At 38.2% G+C, this 25,717-nt stretch overlaps 2 protein-coding genes across 6 annotated transcripts in view; one reads left to right on the top strand and one right to left on the bottom strand.

Moving 5' to 3' along the window:
* The first annotated feature begins 5,527 nt into the window (after positions 1-5,527).
* Positions 5,528-21,607, top strand: SETD9 (SET domain containing 9). Of its 4 annotated transcripts, none has more exons than XM_010356827.2 (6): positions 5,528-5,996; positions 7,393-7,760; positions 9,190-9,313; positions 10,052-10,167; positions 11,029-11,134; positions 12,964-13,334. In XM_010356827.2, the coding sequence occupies exons 1-6, from the start codon at positions 5,899-5,901 to the stop codon at positions 13,049-13,051; spliced, it is 900 nt and encodes a 299-aa protein (XP_010355129.2). In that variant the 5' UTR covers positions 5,528-5,898; the 3' UTR covers positions 13,052-13,334. The 4 variants fall into 4 exon arrangements, with proteins under 4 accessions (XP_010355129.2, XP_010355130.2, XP_030783522.1 ...); XM_010356828.2 differs by lacking the exon at positions 12,964-13,334 and adding an exon at positions 21,407-21,607 and having other exon boundaries at positions 5,607-5,996; XM_030927662.1 differs by lacking the exon at positions 5,528-5,996 and adding an exon at positions 6,310-6,645 and having other exon boundaries at positions 12,964-13,331.
* Positions 15,680-25,717, bottom strand: part of MIER3 (MIER family member 3) — a 32,532-nt gene continuing 22,494 nt past the window's right edge. The window contains exons 10-13 of one of the 2 annotated variants that reach the window (XM_030927660.1): positions 24,865-24,959; positions 19,992-20,119; positions 19,768-19,910; positions 15,680-19,662 (exon numbers count right to left, since the gene is read on the bottom strand). In XM_030927660.1, coding sequence (XP_030783520.1) covers positions 19,205-19,662; positions 19,768-19,910; positions 19,992-20,119; positions 24,865-24,959 — 824 coding nt within the window. In that variant the 3' untranslated portion in view covers positions 15,680-19,204. The remainder of the gene's footprint in view (positions 19,663-19,767; positions 19,911-19,991; positions 20,120-24,864; positions 24,960-25,717) is intronic. The other variant, XM_030927661.1, reaches the window with a different exon arrangement.

Genomic DNA, 25,717 nt, shown 5'->3' with positions numbered 1-25,717 from the left:
CATCTTTCCCTTTTTCTTACTTACCCTGTTCCATAACCTTATTTTCCTTGCTTGAACATGTCAAGCTCCTCCCCACCTGTGCTTTGCAATAAGGAATTCTTGAGGCTGAGTAATTTATAAAGAAAAGAGGTTTATTTTGCCTCACAGTTCTGCCAGCTGTATGAGAAGTGTGGTGCTGGAGCATCTGCTCCTGGTGAGGCCTCAGGAAGCTTCCAATCACAGCTGAAGGCAAAGGTGAGCTGGTGTATCACATACAGAGAGAGAGCATGGGAGAGAGGAGATGCCAGGCTCTTTTCAACAACCAGCTCTCGCATGAACTCACACAGTGAGAACTCACTCATTGAGGTGAGGACAACACCAAGCCATAGGTGAGGGATCTGCCCTCATGACCCAAACACTTCCCACTAGGTCCATCTCCAACACAGAAGGTCACATTTTAACATGAGATTTGGAGGGAAAAAAACATCCAAACCCTATCACTACCTCAGTGTCTTTGCATTTCCCATTGGGAGAATCTCCCCATGAATATTTTCAAGTTTGTTGCCTTCTTGTCATTTAGGTCTCAGTCATTTGTGTCATCAGCCTATCAAAAATTGCTACCCCTAATGCCACACCATGTGACCCACACAAAGAGAGTGGGGTCCCAGTAGGAAACAGATAACACATGCAAAATAAGACATTTGAAAATAATTGTGTAACAGCATGGACAGAATGAAGGGAAACCACAGGGAGATTGTATAGAACCACAGAATTGGCAATAATAGAGTGCTGTTACCATCCATAGGCCTGAATGAAACCCGGAAACACAGAAGACTACATGGAGAGGACCTTAGGTTGGGATACAGCCAGTACACAGAGATCAGCACCTCACTCTCCTCTCTTCTTGCAGTTTTCTGCCAGTGCTCTCCACTGGTCGAATCCACTTGGAAGCAGGAAGACAAGGGACCTTGTTGTGCAAGCCAGTCAATCCCCCAGGGTGTGGACAGTGGCTCTGGAAAGGCTACATAAGATATCCAGCCCACTCTCTTCTCATTATCCTGCCTTATTTTCTTCACGGCATTAATCACTGTCTGACATTATTTATGTGTTTACTTAGTATCTGTCTCATGCACTAGAGCTCGGGACATAGTAGGAGTTCAATAAATTATTTAAAAATCAAGTTAATCTCATTTTGAACTCTGGAAGTTACAATCTGTGCAGGCATACATGCCCTATTTATAGATATTTAGGACACTGATGTTAAAGATGATTTTACCGGCCAGGTGCAGTGCCTCACGCCTGTAATCTCAGCACTTCGGGAGGCCGAGGCAGGAGGACTGATTGAGCTCAGGAGTTCAAGACAAGCCTGGGCAACATAGTGAGACCCCATCTCTACAAAATTAAAAATTAAAAAATTAGCCAGGCATGGTGGTGTGTGCCTGTAATCCCGGCTACTTGGGGAGGATAAGGAGGGAGGATTGCTTGAACCCAAGAGTTGGAGGCTGCAGTGAGCTATACCTTGTTTCAAAAAAGAACATTTTTCCTACACAGTATTTTTGTGATTTATAGCATAAATGGGCTTTAAACGGAAAAACACAGCACATACATTCTTATCTTCAATTGGGTAGAGTATTTGGGGAAACTGGAAACAACAGGAAGTGGGAAAAAGAGTCAGAAGAAGAGAGTAATTTTGGATAGCAGCACATCTCCATGCCCATCATGGCCAATCTTTTGCTTGTTATCTATGATGTATTATAAAACTGTCAATTTGTCATTCTTCATCCACCTGTATTTTAAATGTTATATAAATCAATAAAGACATAGATGATTTAAAAGACACTATGAACCAATGACCTACTTGATATTTATAGAACACTAAACCCAACAACTACAGGATACACATTCCTTTTACCTGAACACGGTATATTCACCAAGATAGAGTGCATGCTGGGACATAAAACAAGTCAATAAATTTAAAAGAATTGAACTCATTCATGTTTTCTGACACAACAGAATTAAACTAAACACCACTTACAATGAGATATCTAGAAATCCCAAATATTTGGAAATTAAAAACACATTTCTAAATATTTCATGGATTAAAAACATAAATCACAAAGAAATTTAAAAAATATTTTGTACTGCCGGGCGCGGTGGCTCAAGCCTGTAATCCCAGCACTTTGGGAGGCCGAGACGGGCAGATCACGAGGTCAGGAGATCGAGACCATCCTGGCTAACACGGTGAAACCCCGTCTCTACTAAAAAAAAAAACTACAAAAAAAAAAAAAAAAAACTAGCCAGGCGAGGTGGCGGCGCCTGTAGTCCCAGCTACCTGGGAGGCTGAGTCAGGAGAATGGCGTGAACCCGGGAGGCGGAGCTTGCAGTGAGCTGAGATCCGGCCACAGCACTCCAGCCTGGGTGACAGAGCGAGACTCCGTCTCAAAAAAAAAAAAAAAAAAAATTGTAGTGAATAATAATGAAAATACAACATATCAAAATTCCTGAGATTTGGCTACAGTAATGCTTGGAAGGATAGTTATAACTTTAGATGCTTCTACAGAAATGAAGGAAAGACCAAAATCAGTGACCTAATATTTTATTCTGACAAACTAGAAAAAGAAGAGAAAAATAAACCCACTGTAAGTAGAAAACATAAAATACTAAAGATAAGAATATGACTGGTCACAGTGACTTATGCCTGTAATTCCAATGATTTGGGAGGCATAGGCAGGTGGGTCACTTGAGGACCAGTTCAGGCAACATAGTGAGACCCCATCACTAAAAATAAAAAAAGAAAGAAAAAAGACAAGAACAGAGGTCAACAAAATAAAAATTAAGCAGGGACAAGTAATAAAGCCAAAAGCTGTTTCTTTGAAGACTGACAAACCCTCAGTTACACTGATGAAGAAGAGAACACAAACCACCAAAATCAGAAATGAAAATGGGCTATTACAACAGATCATACAGACATTAAAAGGCTAGTAAGACGGTATTTATAAACAACTTTATACCAAGATATTTGATAATTTAGATGAAATGAACAAATTCCATAAAAATATAACTTACCAAAAAACACAAGATGAAACAGACATTATGAATAGCCCTGTACTTTAAAATAAGTTGAATTCATTATCAAAGAAAATTACAAGCCCAGATGTTTTCACAGGCAAATGCTATCTAAAAAATTTTAAAACATACTTCAAAATAATGTGGGATGACAATAGCATATGTTAAAACCTACAGGATCTGACCAAAGAGGTACTCATAACTCAGCAGTTATGTCAGAAATCCAAGGGCAGATCAACATTTGACAATGTGTCATCATTCACTACATGAATAAAGGAATAAAAACTATATGGTCATCTCAATAAACAGAGAAAAGTATTTGATATTTATCATTCATTTAAAATGTAAAACAATAAAAAATTTTTGGAAAGTCAAAAACAGAACTTTATAAAACTTCATAAAGTATACCTACCAGAAAATTACAGTAAATACTAAACTTGAAGGCAAAACCTCAAAACTAGAAGAATGCAGTAGACTTACACAAACCAATAAGGATAGATCTTCAAGAAGTATTTTTGAGTAAATCAAAGAAGTTGTGGATCCTTCTAGTATTTTAACAATACTCACAAAATACTATGTATTTTCTATAAAAACATACGCAGGTATGTAAATACATAAAAATAAAACTGGCAGAAAACACACCAGTCTGATAATTTCTGAGACGAGCCAAGGACCAGGATTGGTGGAAGTACAAGGTACAGAGTTTGGTTAAGGGTGACTTAAGCTTTAGCTACCATGTTTCTATTTGTATAACTTTAGATGCTTCTGTCAGAAAAGAAGAAAAGATGAAAATTAGTGACCTAATAACCTAAGTTAAGAAACTAGAAAAAGAAGGTTTTCATTAATTACTTACCTAACCAAAATTTAATACCATAAATATAAAAAACACTGTAAAAAATACACAAAAACTGATTTTTTTTTTCTTTTTTGAGACAAGTACATTACCATTGGTAAAGATTAAAGTAGTTCTTTTGGGTTCTTTATTAAGTTTGGCGACTATAAAGAAGCTTTCTTGTATGCCACTTATTAATACATCCTGGAACTGAATTGACTCCATTTATCAAGTCAGGTAAATCTAGATTATGCCAAATTATGAAACACAGAGTCTGAGAGAAAAGCCTCTAGAGTTTGCTAACATTCTATACGATATGAATGAAATAGAGACACTGGTGGACACTTTTTCTCTTTATTTCTTTCAGAATAGAACAAATTAGTCCCGCAGCTACTGGCAACTGGCTTTTTTTTTTTTTTTTTTTTTTTTTTTTTTTTAGACGGAGTCTCACTCTGTCACCCAGGCTGGAGTGCAGTGGCGGATCTCGGCTCACTGCAACCTCCGTCTCCCAGGTTCAAGCGATTCTCCTGCCTCACACTCCTGAGTAGCTGGGACTACAGGCACGTGCCACCAACACCCCCCCACCCCCCCGGCTAATTTTTGTGGTTTTTTTTGGTTTGTTTGTTTTTGTTTTTGTTTTTTAGTAAAGACGGGGTTTTGCCATGTTTGCCAAATGGGTCCTGAACTCCTGATCTCAGGTGATCCACCTGCCTCGGCCTCCCAAAATGCTGGGATTACAGGCGTAAGCCACTGCGCCCGGCCTTGGCTGAGTTTTTATTAGATCTGAGCCGTTCAATTTAAACTTCTGTTTAGGATCCAACCTCACTCTCAGGCAAAGAATAGAGGAAATGATACCAATGTATTTATCTGTCAATAAACACTTGGTGATTTGAATATGGTTAAGGGATTCCTGTAGTTTGCCCCCCTTAAAAGTGAACTTTGTCCAAACATGCTCTAAATATGTGTGTGCGTGTGTATGCATCTGTGCCTTGGCGAGGAGCAGTCGTAAAGGTCCTCTTAAATTTCACCTAGAGACGGACTACTTCCCAACTCATCCTCTGAGGTCAACATTAGCCTAAATACCAAAGCCAGATTAAGACGCTACAAGAAAACTACGGAACAATATCTCTCATGAACCCAGATGCAACACTTCTAGACAAAACTTTTCCAAACTGAATCCAAGACCATATTAAAAGGACAAAAGCATCTCAGTGGTTGCTTGGGGACTGGGGGAGGGGCTGGATCCCCATCTTGGTTGTGGTGTCGAAAACCTATCAAATTGTTCACTTTAAATATGTGCGGTTTATCGTATCCCAACCATACCTCAATAAAGCTGTTTTTCAGAAACATTTGCCTATGTAGTTTTGCCTTTGGGGTGAATGAAGAGAAAAACGAGTGAAAACTGGGCGTCATGACATTTTGTTCTTTAACGTGTATATATTCGCAAAACGCCCAAACTGGTAACTTTGGCAACACGGGTTCACGCAGGAGAAGGGCTGCTGTCGGGGCAGGACTGAAACTCGGGTTCCCGAAGTCGGATTGCTCGGGGGCCACGGAGAGAGAACGTCGAGGACGAGGCAGAGCTGAGGCGGACGGAGGATGGAACACAGAGCGCGGCCGGGACAAAGGGGCAGGCCAGACCGCCGTGACAGAGAAACCAGGCGGTCCGCTCCTGGGATGCGGTCTCGGGGGCGAGTTGGCCCCTAAGTCCCGGTGACCTTTCGCCCGCAACCAGGGCTAGCGCCTGTGTGCGCCCACGGAAACACCCGACCGACTGGAAAAAGAAAACGGGGTCAGGGGACCTCCTTCCAGCTCTACGCGCCTCTCATTCAGAGGTAGAGGTCAGGAAAGGGGAAGGACCGAGCCCCAGAGCAACAGAAGTCAGGCAGTGCCAGGGACACTGAGGGCGGAGCCAGGGGAAGGCTGCCGAGCGCGGTCCTCGCTCCTCCCGGTCCGGGACGGGTCCGAGGCCTGGATCCGCCTTCCCCGTGCCGTCCTGGTCAGGGCCCCGCGGGGCAGCCATGCCGGGACGTCTGCTGCGGGGCCTGTGGCAGCGATGGGGCCGTTACAAGTACCGCTTCGTTCCCTGGATCGCGCTGAACCTAAGCCACAACCCGAGGTGAGAGGGCGGGCCGGCAGAACGAAGGGCGCCTGCCTTCAGTTCCCAGACGCCACCACGGCCGCGGGACGCGAGGCGGACTGCCTGAGGCGGACTGCCGGCCTGCTATGGGCAGGCCAGGGAGGGCAGGGACTGAGGTGGGCGGGCCGGGTGGGCGGGGACTGAGGCCGCGGAGGGGTTTAAGGACCCTGGGCTACAGGCGGGCGGGGCCGAGGCTGGTGGAGTCAGAGGCGAACTGGAAGCCTGAAGTGGGCGGTGGCTTCAAGTGGGCGGGGCCCATGTCCTCTTTCCCAGTGTCCGCCGCGCTGCCGGGCCCGCCAGGCAGGGCTCGCCAGCCGGAGCTGTCTCCTGCTTTGTATTGCGTTCGGCACTGACTAAGGACCTTGTATCTGGGCAAAAAATGGAAACTTTTTTAAAAGACCGCTCTTACCGCGTGAGAGTGCGTGGCTTTTTCTCCACCAGGCCTTAATTAGTTGCTTGAATTTCCTCAGAAAAGCCAAGCCAGGGTTTATTTTCATAGTTCATGCAAGTACTTCACGTGGTTCAAGAAGCCCGTCCCGGCTGTGAGAATAGCGTGGAGTAGCTCGCGCGTTAAGAACGGGCAGAACGCCACTCAAAAGCAAGTCGGGATGGTGGGTTTCGGATTGGGGTGCGTCCCGCAGGCGTTATTAAGGGCTCCCCAGTGATCGGCTCCACACCGTGCTCACCAAAGAGGCCGACCGGGCCCTCCCTGAAGTCAGTGTCCGAAAAATAGGGAAACAAAGCGCATTCCCGAAGGTTGCATACTAGGGAAACAGGAGATCAGTTGTATCATGACTACGGAACCGTGAGGCGGGAATTGCAACCTTTTTGTTCAAGTAAAAATAATGCAGTTAGTACAAAAAGGTAATGATTATGGAAATAAGAGATGCAGTCATTGAAGACGTTAGTACTCCTGGAGAGAATGTCACAAAGTATACGATGTTGAATTTGTCTTTGAATCTACAAGGCCATTTTTAAAAAGCAATTTAATGTGAGGTCATTCATTCTCATTGTGATGACATTCAGCTTGGCTGTTGGGTGTAGTACGGGAAGGCTCTCCCACTTACTGGCTTTGGGACCTTGGGCAAGTTCCCTAACAACTTTGCTTTCCTTGTCTGCAAAAATGGAATAATGTAAGGACCCCACAGCATATGGTATAGAATGGGTCTTTCATAATTACTGGCTGCTTGGGTGGGAAGTGTTGGGAGTTAGCTAACTAGAACTCCCCCAAACCTTTTCTGAACTTAGTTCCCAGCCCTTCACACACATGAGAATAAGCTTATAGTTCCTTAAGGCCAAGAACCCAAAAAGTATGCAGATAAGTTTGGCTTTTACCAGTTGAAGGGTAGTGAATAGAAACTTTTCCCATTTTCAGGACCCTCCGGTATGTTCCAGAGGAATCCAAAGACAAAGTTATCTCAGATGAAGATGTCCTAGGAACGTTACTGAAAGTTTTCCAGGCTCTATTCTTAAATGATTTCAATAAACAATCAGAAATCTTGACTATGCTTCCAGAATCTGTTAAATCAAAATATCAAGACCTACTGGCAGTTGAACATCAAGGGGTGAAACTGCTTGAAAACAGACATCAACAGCAAAGTACCTTTAAACCGGAAGAAATTCTTTACAAGACTCTGGGTTTCAGTGTTGCCCAAGCAACTAGCTCATTGATTTCTGCTGGAAAAGGTGTCTTCGTTACAAAAGGATTGGTACCAAAAGGCGCAGTCGTATCTATGTATCCTGGTAACAGCACGATTAATATTATACTTTGCCAAGCCTCTTGTGTATTGATAAATATAAGTTCAATAAAATACCCAGCCTTGCAATCCTTAGAGTAAGGGATTAAATTGGAAACTCGAGTTTCCATAGATTTTTATAATTCTAATTCGGAAATTAACTGTTTGTAAATTGTTATATGTTAGAAAGTATCCTGGAGTATTTCTTGGGATAAATGCACTTTTTCTTTCAAGGAAAGCTTTCCTGTCAATGTTTAAATTTAGAACATAGTATGACCCACTTTGACAAATTACTTAAAAAGCACTAGAGAAACATGTCAGTTTGGTTTAATTGATAGCTAAAAATAAAAAATGGTATGGATAGTCTAATGCCTGTAATCCCAGCACTTTGGGAGGCCGAGGCGGGCAGATCGCGAGGTCAGGAGTTCGAGACCAGTCTGGCCCAAATAGTGAAACCCTGTCTCTACTGAAAATACAAAAAATTAGCCGAGTGTGGTGGTGTGCGCCTGTAATCCCAGCTACTCGGTAGGCGGAGGCAGGTGAATCACCTAAACCCGGGAGGCCAAGGTTGCCGAGACGGTGCCATTGCGCTCCAGCCGGGCGGCAGTGTTACGCTCTATCTCAAAAAAAAAAAAAAGGTACGAATCAAAACGTAAAACATAGCGTTTAAACCCGTAAATCACCGAATAAAGACCTTCCTGCCCTTTCTACGCTTGGAAAGTAAGGCAATTTCTTGGCACAAGATCATTTACTAGAATGCTAAATAGACTATGTTATGTGTTAAACTAACATTATATTATTTGGTATAGTGGAAAGTGTGTGTGTGAATATTTGAGTCAGATAGACCCAGGTTTTTAAAAATTCATTCTCCTGTTTTCTAATTTTACATCCCCAAGCAAGGGAGTTTCAGTTTCCTGCTGTACAAATAACCTGATTTTGTAAAAACTAAATAGAATAAATCATAATAAAACAAGTTTAATAAATAGATTAACATGCCTGGAACGTAGAACGCACAAGGTAAATATTTTCTCATTTCCTCTTTTGCCAGTGAAAGGAGAAACAGCGTTAATGTCAGACTCATCTATTCCCATATGTGTCTACATTATTTATTAGCAAAATAAATTTCAAACTCTTTAGATGTTAAATCATATTCTACTTAAAAATATTTATGTTCGTGTGTGTGTGTGTATATATATATGACTTTTTAAAACTGAGTCTAAAATGTGTTGTTCATATTATCATTAACCAAGATAGCCATATTCTATTTTGCCATGTGGATGACCTGGTTCTGTGCTCCATCTGCTATTGGGCGTTCACTCTTTAAAAGGGAGAAAGTAACTAAACAGAATGTGATTGTGTTCCAAAGAGGGGTTCTTACCGCAGTGTTTATGATTTTTCATGTTGCTGTAATATTTCTTTGTCTTGTTGTATAATAGGTACAGTATATCAGAAGTATGAGCCGATCTTTTTCCAGTCCATTGGAAATCCATTTATTTTTAGATGCCTGGATGGGGTACTCATTGATGGGAATGACAAAGGAATATCAAAAGTTGTGTACAGGTAAGTGATGTCCATGTTCAAATTTAATTATATGAAACAGAACCACACTTATCACAATGATTATGACTGACAGCATTTGTGCTTTATTTATTTTTTATAAAAAGAGATGGGGTCTTGCTATGTTGTCCAGGCTGGTTTCAAACTCCTGGCCTCAAGCGACCCTCCCATCTCGGTCTCCCAAAGTGTTGGGATTACAGGCTTGAGCCACCGCATCCAGCTCAGCATTTATACTTTATTTTATTTTATTTTTTACTTTTTTTTTTTTTTTTGAGACAGTCTCACTCTGTTGCCCAGGCTGGAGTGCAATGGTGTGATCTCTGCTCACTGCAACCTCTGCCTCCCAGGTTCAAGCAATTCTTCTGCCTCAGCCTCCCAAGTAGGTGTGACTACAGGCATGTGCCACCAGGCCCAGATAATTTTTGTATTTTTAGTAGAGATGGGGTTTCATCATATTGGCCAGGCTGGTCTCGAACTCTGGACCTCAAGTAATCTGCCCGCCTCGTACTCCCAAAGTGCTGGGATTACAGGTGTGAGCCACTGCACCTGGCCAGCATTTATACTTTAAATAAAATTCTGTTTAGATAGCTGCTGTGTAACAACTCAATTGCCCTACTGATTATACAAAAGCCTTTTTTTTTTTAAAGAAAAAAAGCACTTGTGTCATTCTAGGTTAATTCTGTATTTTGGAATTCTATTTTAAGGTACAGATCCATTAGCTAATGCTTTCACCTGTTTCAGATCTTGCAATGGGAGGGATCGACTCGGCCCTTTAAAAATGAGTGACAGTACATGGCTAACGTCAGAAATTCATAACCCTCTGGCTGTGGGACAGTATGTCAACAATTGTTCCAATGGTAAGAAGGCATCATGGGGCTGTGAGACGCGATATAGCAATGGCTAATTCTACTCCTTTGTCATATGACTGAGTGCCAAGGGCAGTTGAGTATAACATATAATAAGCTACTCAAGTCCTTAAGCAACTATCACTTTTGGGCAGACAATATCAGAGAATTGGGGGAAATAATGATATACATTATTTAGAATTGTTTACTATTTTTCTTCTGATTTTGCAGTGAATATAGGCAATTGATAACTGCCCTTTGATCATTATTATTTTAGCATTTTAAAAATAGAAATTATTATGTCAGTACTTCAATATAGCCTTGTAGATTAATGGCTAGACTAGTATCTGCTTTCTTTTGCTAAGTTTGTGAGTTACTATATCTTCTTTAGGAGTTGACTTTCCCATAGGTAAAATTTGATTGATTGACTACATTTAACATGGGCTTCGTCGTTAGTGAGAAATGAAGTCCAAGCCTGACTCGTTTATTAATATTTAACCTTTAACATTTCTGAACCTCTATTTCCTGATATATAAAAAGTAAACAAGAAAACATACATATATGTTTATTATGTATGTTGGTATATATTATCTAAACATATATGTTTATTATATATGTTTATGCAAAAAGTAAATAATAAAAGTTTTATATATGCCTTATTTGCTTTTTGAATATTTGATATATTTATGATTGACCATATATGTATCTGCAAATTAAGTAAATAAAATCTAACAGTGCCTGGAACATGGTAGTAATTATTTTGAGCATGTTTTGATAATTTAGAAAAACAGACATTAAGTGTCATAATTCAGTTCTGTTTTCCATGACCTTGTATAATGGCTCTTTTTCTAAAAATTATGTGCTTGTTCCTAGACAGAGCAGCTAATGTCTGTTATCAGGAATTTGATGTGCCTGCAGTTTTCCCTATAGAACTGAAGCAGTATCTTCCAAACATTGCCTACAGCTATGACAAACAAAGGTTCGTTTGCTAAAAGAGCATTTCATATCTTCTGCTTATGCTGTACTTAAAAAAATATAGAAGAAAAAGCTATATAGAATTTGGGGTAAGATTTTTTTTTAGTGAAAAATTATAACTTAGATTTTTATGTTCACACCTTAACCTGTTAATGTAGGCTTATTTGAAATTTAAAATTTTCATTTAACTTAGCTCAGTCTGCTTATTTTTACCCATTTTTATTCTATGGCAATACTTCATAAGTATCCACTTTAAAGTTTTTTCAGATAATTCTGTTGTTTTCCCTACCTACAAAATCTTCAAATATATTTTTACTTTATTCATTTATAATATCATGTTCTCTACCTTATAAGAAAGCATCCAAAAGAGGCCAAATTACACTATGATTTCTTTGCCAATTTCACTATTAGTTTCTTAATAATGAAAAAAAGGACTATATTCAGAAGACACATATTTTAACATAGCATTTATTTTCTGTTCATTCAGTGGAAAGTCTACCGAGAATATTCAAATAGCAATTTTAAAATATAGGTAATTCTGGAGAGCTAAGAGTTCTTTCTTAACAGTGCTGTAGGAAGATATAATCTTTGTATTATTTTGCTGAGTTGCTAGCAAACTTTATTTTATATAGGACCTATTAAATTGTCCTTCTAAGATGAATGACATGAAAACATGAACTATTCTCTATACTTAAAACTTGAGGTCAGACATGGTGACTCAAGCCTGTAATCTCAGCACTTTGGGAGGCCAAGGTGGGTGGATTGCTTGAGCACAGGAATTTGAAACCAGCCCAAACAACATGGCAAAACCCCTTCTCTACAAAAAATACAAAAATTAGCTGGGTGTGGTGGTGCACACCTGTAGTCTCAGCTACTTGGGAAGCTGAGGTGGGAGGATCCTTGACCTTGGGATCAAGGATTGCAGTGTAGGTTGCAGTGAGCCGAGATGGCACCACTGCACTCCAGCCTGGGTAACAGAGCCAGATCCTGTCCCAAAACAAGAAAAAAACAAAAACAAAAAACTTGATAACTTTTGCTTCTCTGCATGTGTATGTTTGTGTGTTCAACAATTAGCTTTTCTTAGCCATATACTCCGGGGGAACGTTGAATGTGTATATATAACAATATCTAGGCTGGGTACAGTGGCTCATGCCTGTAATCCCAGCACTTTGGGAAGCCGAGACAGGTGGATCACAAGGTCAGGAGTTTGAGACTAGCCTGACCAACATGGTGAAACCTTATCTCTACTAAAAATACAAAAATTAGTCAGGCGTGGTGACACACCTGTAATCCCAGCTACTCAGGAGGCTGAGGTAGGAGAATCGCTTGAATCCGGGAGGCGGAGGTTGCAGTGAACCAAGATCATGCCACTGCACTCCAGCCTGAGGGACAGAGTGAGACTCCATCTCAAAACAAACAAACAAACAATATCTTATGATGTCTAGGAAAAAGCATTTTTTAAAACTCTAATTTTAAGTAATGTTTTCATTTTTCAGAATATAAGATACAAATGAACACAAGAAAAACTATAATGTCATTTTTAAATCCTTTTTGTGATACTAGTTTTGGGGGCCTAAACTTAGAAACTGTTTTCAGAAGAAGTAGTCAGTTGTATAAACATCGATTTGTGATTTTTTAAATGATATAGATAATAACTTTAGAATACCTGCACCAGGGATAAGAACTATTTCCTCGTGGAAATCAAATGCATAAACTAAAATGTAAGAAACCTGAGTAAAGTCACATCTGTAAAAGCCGTGTTGGTTACATTAAAAATATGAGCTTATATTTGTTAATGCTCTACCTTTTGTATATCTTTCTTTTTGTTTTCAGCCCACTTCGATGTGTTGTTCTTGTCGCACTTAGGGACATCAGTCAAGGAGAAGAGCTTTTTTCAAACTACTACACAATTGTCAGCTAACTCTGTGAATCAGAAATTATTAGGTTTTCTACTCATCTATTAATTCTAAGTGTTTATTGTTAATCACTTCTCTGAGTTATACCTGTAAAACAAATATTTTGAGACTTAATTGGAATAGGAATTTTTTATGTTTTTGTCGATATTATATTTATGTTCCAATTTCATGATAAAAGCTACTTGCTTCATTACAATTTCAAATTTGTAATGCAATTCCAATTTTAATTGGTTTTCACCTAAATACACAATAGCTTATTAAATTAAAACCTACTCTTTGAAATTATAATTTCAATTTTTCTTTCGTTTATTTTGTAAGCTCTGTGGTGGTTTATAAAATTGTAGCCAGGCATCAGCAGTTCTTGTAGTACTGCTGATGTGTACAAACTTCTGTAAAAACTTTATTTTTACAGAATTGAGTAAAAAATATCTATTGTGTTGCCATGAGTAAATTGGTATATGTATGTATAATGTAAAGATTGCTGTAGCTGGGTAAGGGGAAAATGTGAGGTCATTATACTATTTTCTTTACTCTTTGAACATTTTCACACCAAGGAAAAGGTGAAAAAAAAGTGCAAGATAGTGTTGGTGGGAGGAACACTTATTCCCCGTGTCTCATGTCTTCATGTGGAGGCTTCCACTAGTAATGTTCCTAGCCTATCTCTCCACCCACTGGAGGAAGAGTGACATCCTGATTATGTTTGGAAAATAACTAAGCACCCATGTCCTATACCTTCCTAGTTCCTTCCCTGTGGACTCTGGCTGCCAGCAGAAAGAATGTGTCCTGGCAGTTCTCTGCCTTGTGCAGACAGTAGCCTGTAGCCAGCCCAGCCAGTGACAGAGTGAGTCTAGAGGTGTGATATATTGGCAGGCCAACTTGGCTGCAGCCCTGAAGCTGCCTTCCCCAGTTTTATTAGCAATAGTTACTTTGACCTCCATCGACCTGACTCCAGCGCTCTCAGTTCCAAACTTGGATAGGAAGGAGGGTGTTCTTCACTGGGACCCTCAGAAATTTGTGGAACCTATATAACCAGATCTGACCACCTTCACTTCCTTACCACCAGCTTTACTCACCTCGTTTATTGTTATTTCAGTAGCCTCTCATTGCCTTCCTTGTTTCCACTCCTGTCCCCCTTACAGAACATATCACCAAGTGTGATTCTTTTAAATGAAAGGCAGGTATTGACATACGTCTGCTCAAAACCCTCTCCCTATGAAGTCCTTCACATGCATGAGCTGCTCAGGACTCAGAGCTCCTCTCCTGTTCTCCCCTTGCTCACTCCACCCCAACCCAAACCTGCCTCTTGGCCACTCCTCAAACCTGCCAGGCATATTCCCACCCCAGGACTTTTGCACTTAGTTCTCTCTGCCTGTAAACATCTTCCCCCAGATAGCCACATAGCTTGTTCTCTCCCTTCCTGTCACCTCAGTGAGGAGCGTTGCCTCATCCCGCTATTGAAATTTACAATCCCTCACTGCCCCCACCCCAATATATTCCTCATTCTCTTTAGCACTTACCACCAGCAAACATACCATAGATGGAAATTATGGCCAAAATGACTTCTAGTAACACAGATGTAACTAGAGATTATCCTGCTTCCACAGGCTTTTCCGTCTCCTAAAGCCTGAAATACTATGAGCTCTCACATGGCACTTTGTTGCATTCTTGATGTATTCAGAATATGTGTGCTTGTCCCTGCTCTGAAGGCACTTCTGTGCATGTGTCCACCACAGAGCCCTATGCGCTAAGATCCTTTGGTGTCTGAGAAGGAAGGAATGTGGTTTTAGTCAAGTAACCAAAGCAGAGGAGTCAAGGTTTTTGCTTTCCTTTTATCCCCTTCTTGGCCTTGTACAAACTTTGGATGTCTGATCACTGCATCTTAAAAATGGAACTACATAAAGTTCTGGTCTGAGCAAATGAAATATGGGGACAAACTTGTGAAATAAGGCCAAGATAGGAACGTTAACTTAAAAAGATGTTTAGGAAAGATATGACTAGGGTCAAACTATGAATCGTATGGATAAGAAAGACTAGTTGACCATAAATGTAGTCTGTCAAGTAATATTTGACCAAATTTCAGATCTGTCTTCCTAAAAGACAGTTACCTAGAACAGTGTTTGAAACATAATGTTTCCTGAATTAAGCTAAAAGTATAATCCTTACTTTGGGATTTTTTTTTTTTTTGAGATGGAGTCTCGCTCTGTTGCCCAAGCTGGAGTACAATGATGGGATCTCAGCTCACTGCAACCACCGCCCCCAGGGCTCAAGCAGTTCTCCTGCCTCAGCCTCCTGAGTAGCTGGGATTCCAGGAACACACTACATCGCTCAGCTAATTTTTGCATTTTTAGTAGAGACAGGGTTTCACTATGTTGGTCAGGCTGGTCTTGAACTCGTGACCTCATGATCCGCCCGCGTTGGCCTCCCAAAGTGCTGGAATTACAGGGGGACTTTCATTATAGATGGAAAACTATTATAGAGGATTTAAGGAAAACATTTAATCTACCAACTTCACTGTATCTTATTTACTGCATCTAAAACCAATTTAACAGTGGTATAATATCTACCTATTTGCTATAGCTTAAGATTCATTAAATAAAATATCTACTTTTGGCAAATATTCACACAAACCAAGAAAAAAAGATTCCCAGATGTTTATTTCTGGAACTGTACACCAGGTATTAAAGTACAACAAATACAAAATAATGCTCAAAAAAATCAGTGTTTATGTACAAATATTAAAATCAATGCAACAATAGCAACTTCCTCTTGAACATCTGATACTGAAACTTGTTCTGATTGTCACTAATTTATCTCATACTCACAGGGTACTTATTTCAAACTGGGACAATTGGAATCACTGGTCATCTAAGAGGAATATTAATATCTACCATATTTAACAATAAAACTAATAGTTTCCTCCATTTAGTGAAAAAATTAGGAACTTTTTTAAAAAACATAGTAACGTCAATATTTTATAAATTATTTCAATTTCCATTTGTAGACAATGTGCTTTGAAACTCTGGGCAATCTCCTTGGTGGTCAGGTTTATTGTTAGTTTACATTCAAAGTTGAAATATTCACTAGAGACTTTGGTTAAATTAAATAGTATCACTAAGCTCTATTAGATCTGATGTTCTCAAATATTTATGACCTTCAACATTTTAAAAATTAAAAAGGAAACGATTGCACAATTCTTTGACCTAATTGTACAGATTTTAGTATTTTTTAAACAGTAATCTACATCCTTCAAGTAAATTCAGCAGCTGACCATGACAAGAGGAAAACTAAACATTTAAAAAGCTAGCATGAAAAAGATGAAGTACAACTAACAAATGTATTGCTATAATCACAGCACCAGTTACACTTCTAAATGAATCCACTGTCCTCTTCAAATTCCCTGTACATAAAAGATATATCAGCCAACACTGCAACTGCTCACCATGAATTTTTGGTTTGTTCATAAGAAAATAATGTGGCAAAGGAAAAAAAAAAAAAACCAACAAAAAGAATTTATCACAGTTTGTTATAAGAATTGTGCTTAACACTTGATAATAAAGGCATTATTGTTTCTTCATGTGATTGCAAATCAGGTTGTTTTCTTGCTTCCAAATGCAATTCTTTTAATAAACAGTAACAAATTCTCTGTTAAGATGTTTAAACTGAGAGAAAAAAACAGTAAATCCAGCTTTTAAAATTCAATAAATAGCTATTTTACATGGATAAAGTCATAGTGGTACAATTTATGAATGTCACATCAAGCATGCACAAAAATGGTATTATACATGGCCGAAGTAGTCAGAAAATATTGAATTAGATCTAAAAAGATATGAAGAATTTACACTTATATACAAAAATCTTGCAAATTATTGCCTCATTTTAACAAGGAATTAAAAGTAAACATTACCAGCTAGTTAGCACTCTCTAAGAGGCTAAAATCAGATTGGCATTTAAAAATCTATTAAACTAGCTGGAATTTATTTTTCTCTCATATCATTTTCTGGATTTTGGTCAAAAATCTTTAAATAAGTAAAGTGTCCATTCAACTTGCTGATAATCAAAACTTTAGATAAGAAACACTGTTTCCATCTTATATCAAGACCCCAGCAATGCATAGATAAACTGAATATATTACTGCATCAGTTACTGAGAATGGGCATGTTCATTTAAGTGCAACTGGTATTAGCATTCAGTCATCTTTGTGTAAATGATTTATACAGACCAGCCACTGTAAACCCAGAGTGAAAATTAAAGTTATAACAATGGAAGATTATGGCCAGTATCTTACTAAATTATAGAAAGTGTACTGATTTTTAATAAAAGAAATAAGGTTCAAAGTTTAGCACAACAACACAGCAATAAGAAGCTAACAACTTGGATAAAAATATAAGAAAGTAACGCAGAGCCCAGGCTACCCATTATTTACTGTGTGCATACAGGAATGCTATACTTCAGATGTATAAATTAGAGACTGATTTTAAGTTATTAATTTAACTACTTTTTGTCCACTGTGCTAAACTAAATTTTATACTAATGTGCTACTGCGTAAACACTTCAAAGCAATCTTCATTAAAATGCTGCAAAGAAAAACAAGAATACACATCATCCAAAACTAAGGATGTCATTGCAGTTCACAGTTTGTATAATAAATACCCTCCCTTTCGATCACTACTAAGATCACTACATCCTATCTACTCATCAGCACAACCTTGAAGCAACGTATACTTACAAATATTAGCAATGCAGCCAAACATTTAAGTTTTTTGCAAAGCAACTAGTAAAAATCAAAACTTTTAATTAAGACGGTGCAAAAAAAGGTAATTCTCTATTTTAACAGTACTATAAAAGCAAAGATTACATCCTAATACTGTATTACATATTGTTTGATTCACCTTATAACTTAAAAATGCATGTTTATAGCGCAAAAATGGCCAAAGTTTAGGACAATGGCTTCTCATTCACAATATTTGGAATAAAAATAAAACTGAGTTTGCAATACATCTGAACATCTATCAATTTTTAAAACTTAAAAGTGGTAATGTACCATTCTATTTCAGATAGGAACTCACATTATTCTTGCCAACTGTTCAAGCTTAACAAAAAAACTTAAATATACTTCAAGGTTCTACTGCATTAGGTATAAAATCTAGAAGTCCCTCTAAATATTAACACTTTGAACTGCAGTGCTACAAACAACTTAAAAGGTGTCCCAAAATGTAAACCATTGAGTGGCAATATCCTAGGCTTTGTAGACTGTGCCTCCGCAAGTCAACTGCCTCAGGATAAACTAAATTATCAATGACTGGTATGATTTTTAAGATTACAATCTTGACAATGGTGGACAAAACCCCATCTGAGTACCACATCTTCAAATGCCAAATTTGTAGCCAATAAATGAAGTTACACAGAAATCTCCTGGCAGTAACATGACCAATTCTGTGTAAGGTAGCCCTGGTCTAGAATTTTGAAACAGGATCCAAGCAAGCGTCTTCATTATTTGCACACAGTTCCTCGTGCTGGCTTCCATAAAGATGGACTTGCTGTTTTGTAAACTGAAGTGCTCTAGTTGAATAACATGAGAGAAGTTTCCATTTTTAAAAAATCCTTGCATGTTTGTGCAGTTTAAAGAAACCTACCCCTGCTTTTATTAAGAAAATAAAACCAAAAAAATGCTACATTGAGCAGGGATCAGGATCGGTACCTGTAAACATTGTTATTCCACTGCATCCATTATGGCAAAAGGAATTTACACAAAAAGAGGCCACACCATTCAGTTCAGAACATCTGTGCTGGTTTTGAGCTGGTGGCCTCTGTCTACAGGTTTTAAAATTGGGAGTGAGGGCAGTGGGGAACAGAAAAGAATAGAAAAAGAAGGGAGTGGGGAAGAGGTATTGGGAGATGAGGAAGAGAGAAGCAGAGCTTAAAGCTGCACCACAGAGTTCAATCTTAGTTCCCAACTCTGCTGATCATAGTTCATTTCCACATTTATGGATTGAAAAATGAAAATACTCTTGATAAATCAAGATATAGTTCTATACATACTGACATCACTGATGTCATAGTGAGAAAGGTTCAAACTTCCAGTGAAAGACTATGCAAACCTGATAGCTCCCCTCAAGTTTACTGGTACTGCACACGCAGTTCTGGGCTCCTCACTCAGGTCACTCAGAGTGTAGGGCCGCGTGCTGATGCAGAGCATGGGCACTGATGAAACCATTGGTCTCGTTGGCAGAGAGACTGCCAAAGTCAGCCACAGAAACAGCCATTTTGGCACTGGTGATGTGATGTGTGTGATTTTCAAAGTCCACACCCAGGTTATTTACAGAAACTTCATTCATAAAGGATTCAGGGACGGCAATGCCCATTTTCAATCTTTTTGCTGGTCTCTCTGATTCTTCACTGCACATGTTCATAGGGTTTAGCTCCGAGTGATAAAATCCAGTCTCGAATAAATTAAAACAATCACTTTCCCCATTGCTGGGCAGGGTGAGTAACTCTTCTGTTACAACAGGCACATGATTAACTTGTCCACGGGGTGTGTTGCCCAGTGGAGGAAAGCTATCATCCAAACAATTCACATCTGTGGGGTCGCAGACAGTTGCTACACTGTTGGTCAAAGCTAAAAAGGAATGGAAAATTGTTTAAGTAAGTGGTCCTATGACACGAAACAGAGGACACAATTTTGCAACGAACTGTACTAAACACAAAAAGGTCTTCATTTTACCTGTCAAGTCACTGGCAGTGAATGAGTTGAGAATGTTTAGTTGTTGATCAGGAATAGGCTCAGGCCGGTTAGAAGTTAAGGCTGAAGCATTTACCGTCCCGCCCAAAGCTTCTGTTTCATCTACTAAACGATCCATATAGTCCCTGAAAAACACACCCCAGTAATTCTATGACTGTATATCACAGTTAAAAATAAGTCTTTGAAGTCAAGGCCACAGTACTTACGTAACTCCAGGGTGATGGTTATATCGTTTTTTCCCAAATCTTGTCTGTTGAGCAAAGTAATCATAACGTTCAGATTTCTTCCACATATAGTAGAATGCTACACATTCAGCAACTGTCCGAGTTCTCACCTAATGAAAAAGTTGAATTTTTCAAAAACCAACAAACTCAACCATTTTTTTAAGCAACTGTTTTTCCCAAAACTACAACTTCAATCCATGGGTCTTATTTTCCCATTATATAGTTCTGAACACTTTTAATAAATTATAAAGTTCTGAACACTTTTATTAGTGGAATGCCTTTACATTTAATAATGAGGCCATTTTCAAAAGCCCAAGGTTTTTTTTTAAAAAAAAATCAGAAGGTATTAGTTTATAAAACAAGTGTGTATCCAAAAATTATCTTACACCTTTACTGAAAATCTTAAACACTGGCATTCTTTACTTTTCTTCACTGAGCTCTATGATTTTGACTACAGTGAGGTTCTTTGGATTAAACTAACCTCTGAGGGGTCCATAAATGGATTTCACTGAAATCTATTAATTCACAAAATTGTATTTAGGTATACTTTTCTGGGGAGAAGGAATGCAGCCTCATCAGATTGAGTTCCACTATCCAAAAGAGATTAAGAACCCTTGGCAAATGGATCAACAGTCTATAGCATCTGGAATTTAAGACGACTTGTTAGCTAAAGGCAGGGCTTTCTCCCTCCAGTATGTTTGGTTTTTAGATCCAACAGATTTTGGAAATAACAATAAAATTTGAGCCCCACCAACCTGGTTCCACACCCAAACCAGGGTTCCTCTAACCACATACAGCCACAGATACGAATTCAGATGTATGAACAAAATTTTTCATCCTTATTCAATAAACGCTTTCTCCCTTGCTTAATCAGTACCCAATAAAGAAGTTTCAGTATCTCTAACCTGACTCCTGAGCAAGTTGTGATATAAGATTACTAATATACGAATAAGCTTTTTAAACCAAGAAATACAGTATACCTTTCAATAAACATCATTAACTATAAGTCTTCACAGAGAATGCCGGCTTCGTGGGGCCACAGACCTTTTCTGTCTTACTCACTGTTGTATCTCTAGTGCCTAAAACAATGTCTGGTAAGTGAAGTGGAAGGACGTAACTGTTTACGGAATGAATGGATAGAGTGAATTTCATAAGTCATTACAAAACTGATGGTTTTATTTTTACTTAAAAGGACAATCCAGACTTCTTTAAAAATGTCTTATCTATTCACTAAATTATACGCTTTATCTCATCTTTGAGAAACATTAGATTTTCAAACGTATAAAAGTGTGAAATTTTCAACATCAATACTGGAAGGTCTAGCTAATGCAGTAAGACAAGAAAAACAAAAAGTATACAGATTGGGAAGGAAGAAATAAAACTGTCTCTGTTCACAGGTGACATGACTGTCTATGTAGAAAATTCCAAAGAATCAACAAAAAATCTCCTGTAACTAACAAGCACTTACAGCAAAGTTTCAGGAGACAAGGTTAACATACAAAAGTCAATTGCTTTCCTATATTAACAGTAATGACAATTGAAATTTGAAATTTAAAACACAAGACCATTTACATTAGCACCCTAAAATTAAAATACTTGGGTATAAATCTAACAAAATATATGCAAAATCTATATGAGAAAAACGACCAAACTCTGATTAAAGAAATCAAAGAAGAACTTAATAAAGAAATATTCTATGTTCATGGATAGGAAGACACTTCATTATTAAGACATCAGTTCTTCCCAGCTTGATCTACCGATTCAGCACAAACCCAATCAAAATCCCAGCAAGTTATTTTGTGGGTATCAACAAACTAATTTTATATGGAGAGGCAAAATACCCAGAATAGCCAACATAATATTACAAAAAGATTAAACCAAAGTACTGACACTCCCCAAATTCAATATTTACTATAAAGCTATAGTAATCAAGACAGTATGATATTGGGGGGGGGGAAGACAAACAGATTAAAGGAACAGAAGAGACAGCCCAGAAATATACCCCACAGATACAGTCAACTGATCTTTAACCAAAGAACAAAGGCAATTCCATGGAGGAAGAATGTCTTTTCCACAAACGCTAGTACAACTGGACATCCACATACAAAAAAAAAAAAAAAAAAAAAAAGAAATGAATATAGACATAGGCCTTACTCCTTTCAAAAATTAACTCAAAATGGATTATAGACCTAAATGTAAATGTAAAACTATAAAGCTCTTAGAAGACAACAGAAGAAAATATAGGTGACCTTAGGTTTGGCAATGCTTTTTTAAATAGAACGCTAAAAGCATGAACAATCAGATGAAATTCCAAGTTGGACTTCATTAAAATTAAAAACTTTTACTCTGCAAACACACTGGTAAGGGAATAAAGACAAGCCTCAAAATGGAAGAAAATATTTGCAAAACATGTATCTAATCCAAAATATACAAATATATACAAATAACTCCTTAAACTCAACAAGAATACAAACCACCCAATTAAAATCTCGGCAAAAAATCTTAATGAACACCCGAAAAAGTAACACAAATGGCAAATAAGCATAAGAAAAGATGGTCAACATCATCCTCATGAGGGAATTACAAATTAAAACAATAAAGAGATGGTATTAAAAACTACCACAGTGGTGAAATCCAAAACACTGACACCACCAAACGCTGGTGAAGATGTGGAGCAATAGATCTCATTCATTACTGCTGGAAATACTAAATGGTACAGCCACTTTAGAAGACAGTTTGGCAGTTTCATGCAAAATAAACATATTTTTACCATTCTATCCTGTAATCCTTACTCCTTCGTATTTAGCCAAATGAACTGAAAACTTACATCCACATAAAAACCTGCACATGAATATTTATAGTAGCTTTAATGATAACTGCCAAAACGTGGAAGCAACCAAGATATCCTCTAATAGGTAAGTGAATAAATACGCTGGTACATCCACATAATGGAATACTATTCAGTGATAAAAAAAGAATGAGCTATCAAGCCTCAAAACAAACAAAAAACCCCACGGTGAAAACTTTAATGCATATTGCTAAGTCAAAGAAGCCAATCTGAAAAGGCTGCATACTGTATAATTCCAACTATATGACATTCTGAAATGGCAACAGTAGAGACAATAAAAAGATCAATGGCTGCTAGAGGTTGTTAGGGAGGAGGGGGAAGGGACAGAGGGAAGAAGAAAACATGGGATTTTTAGGTCAGTGACACTACTCTGTATGATACTGTACTGGTGGATATATATTATATATTTGCCAAAATCAATGGAATGTACAACATGAAGAGCAAAGCTCAATGGACTTTAATTAATAATAATAATGTATCAATATTGGCTCATTAATTTTAACAAATGTATCACACTAATGTAAGATATTAATAATAAAAGATAAAATAATAACTATAGGGGTGGAAGGGACATATGGGAACTCAATACTTTCTGGTTAGCTTTGCTGTAAACTTTGCTGTAAACCTAAAACTGCTCTAAAAACTAACGTCCATTAGTTTTGTAAAAGCATAAAATACTGATCTACCCCTGCTCACCAAATGCTTCAGAACCCTGCCTTCCTTTAGGATGAAAAGAAGAAATAAACAAAACCTATTTTAATGAGAATTATTCCAAACTATTCTAATGCACACAAATATGTATTTTGAATAGACTTTAGTTTTTAAGAACAGTTTCAGGTTCACAGCAGCACTGAGCAGAAAGTAGAGAGTTCCCATATATCCTGATGTTCTCCGACTTTCAACATCCTACATTGGAGTAGTACATCTGTTAAAAATCAATGTACCTACACTGACACATCAACACCCAAAGACCATGGTTTACATTAGGGTTTACTCTTGATGATGTACATTCTATGGGTTTTGACAAATGTGTAATAACATGTCTCTATCACTACAGGATCATCATACAGGATAGTTTCATTGCCCTGAAAATGGTCTGTGCACTGCCTATTCACCTCTCCCTCCTGCCTCGGCCCTGGCACCAGTGATCTTTTTATTGTTTCCAGTTTTGCCTTTTTCAGAATACCATATATTTGGAAACCTACAGTATGGAGTCTTTTCAGATTGGCTTCCTTCACTTAATAATATGCATTTAGGATTTCACATGCCTCCTTGTGGCTTGTTAGCTCAATTTCTTTAGTGCTGAATAATAGTCCAGTTCTGGAGGTGCGACAGTTTGTTTATCCTTTCACCTCAAAGGACATACAGGTTCCTTCCAAGTTTTAGCAATTGTGATGAAAGCTGCTATAAACACTTTTGTGTGGACATAAGTTTTCAACGCATTTGGATAAATACCAAGGAACAGGATTATTAAATTATATGGTAAGAGTATGGTTGGTATTATAAGAAACTTCCAAGCTATCTTCCAACTTGGCTGTACCACTTTGCATTCCTACAGGCAATGAATAAGAGTTCCTGTTGCTTCACATCCTTACCAGCATTTGGTGGTGTCAGAATACGTTTCTAGTTGTTTTAGCAAAAATGATGCTTCCTTCAGCAACAGCTGTTCTCACTGCTGAAGAGAAATTCTTTTGAGGCCACAAACCTCTGAATGGCTTGGTAAGGAAAGTCAAGGAGAAATCAGAGTGAGACTTCCTAAAAAATACAGTGAATCCACTTTCTATGTTAACTGTTCATGTGGAAAGATATGTGAATATACTATCAGCCATTCCATAAGCAGGCTGCGGCATCTCTGAGCAAATTAGTTATGTTAGAATGGTATCTGAAATGCTAAGGGCAGGGGAACATTAGTAAGTTGTTGCTTTTTCCCTACTTAACTGACTTATAAATTAGTTGCTTACATTCATTGTAACTAGTAATTTATCTGTACTAATCTCCCTAATTTACCTTATTCTTCTGTATAAGATGAAAATCTTTTCCAAAAAGCATGAGTGCATGTTCAAAGCTTCGGCATTCTTCTTCCGTCCATGCAGTCATTCCTTCTAAAAAAAATTTTTTAAATAAAATTCGTGGGCCCCCAAATTCTCTTATGTGAATCACTGATTTATTTTCAGTTAAGTTTTCCCTGTAAAAGGTCATAAACTCTCTCTCTCTCTCTCTCTCTCACACACACACACACACACACACACTCTCTCTCTCTCTGCATGCAGATTTTAGTTAGAATTACCAAAAGTATGCATACTACAGATCAAGTCTAAAATACAAAAATATAAACACTGCTTTTTTCCACTACATTATGGGATGAGAATTTAACATTTTTCTATAACATGCTTGTTTTTCTGATTAAAAAAAATTTTTTTTAACAATGAGCATATTTTTAATTAGAAAAAAAAAACTCTCCTTTATCGAGGGAAAGAAGCTCTGTTTTGGTCTTACATCGAAACCACAAGTTCTAGCCAGGTGTGGTGGCTCATGCCTGTAATTTCAGCACTTTGGGAGGCCAAGGCAGGAGGATCGCTTGAGCCCAGGAATTTGAAATCAGCATGGGCAACATGGAGAAACCCTGTCTCTACAAAAAAACAAACTAGCCAGGCGTAGTGGCGGGCACCTATAGTTCCAGCTACTTAGGAAGCTGAGGTGGGAGGATCACCTGAGCCCAAGAGATCAAAGATATACTAAGCTGTGATCATGCCACTGCCCTCCAGCCTGGGAGACAGAGTGAGACCCTGACTCAAAAAAGACAAAAAATAAAACCATAAATTATTTAATTAGAGACCATAATTAAAGTATAATCAACAAA

This window comes from Rhinopithecus roxellana, chromosome 3 (assembly GCF_007565055.1).
Source record: "Rhinopithecus roxellana isolate Shanxi Qingling chromosome 3, ASM756505v1, whole genome shotgun sequence".
Taxonomy (NCBI): Eukaryota; Metazoa; Chordata; class Mammalia; order Primates; family Cercopithecidae; genus Rhinopithecus; species Rhinopithecus roxellana.
The sequence above is the reverse complement of the archived record's forward strand: the minus strand, read 5'-3'. Positions and strand labels throughout refer to the sequence as shown.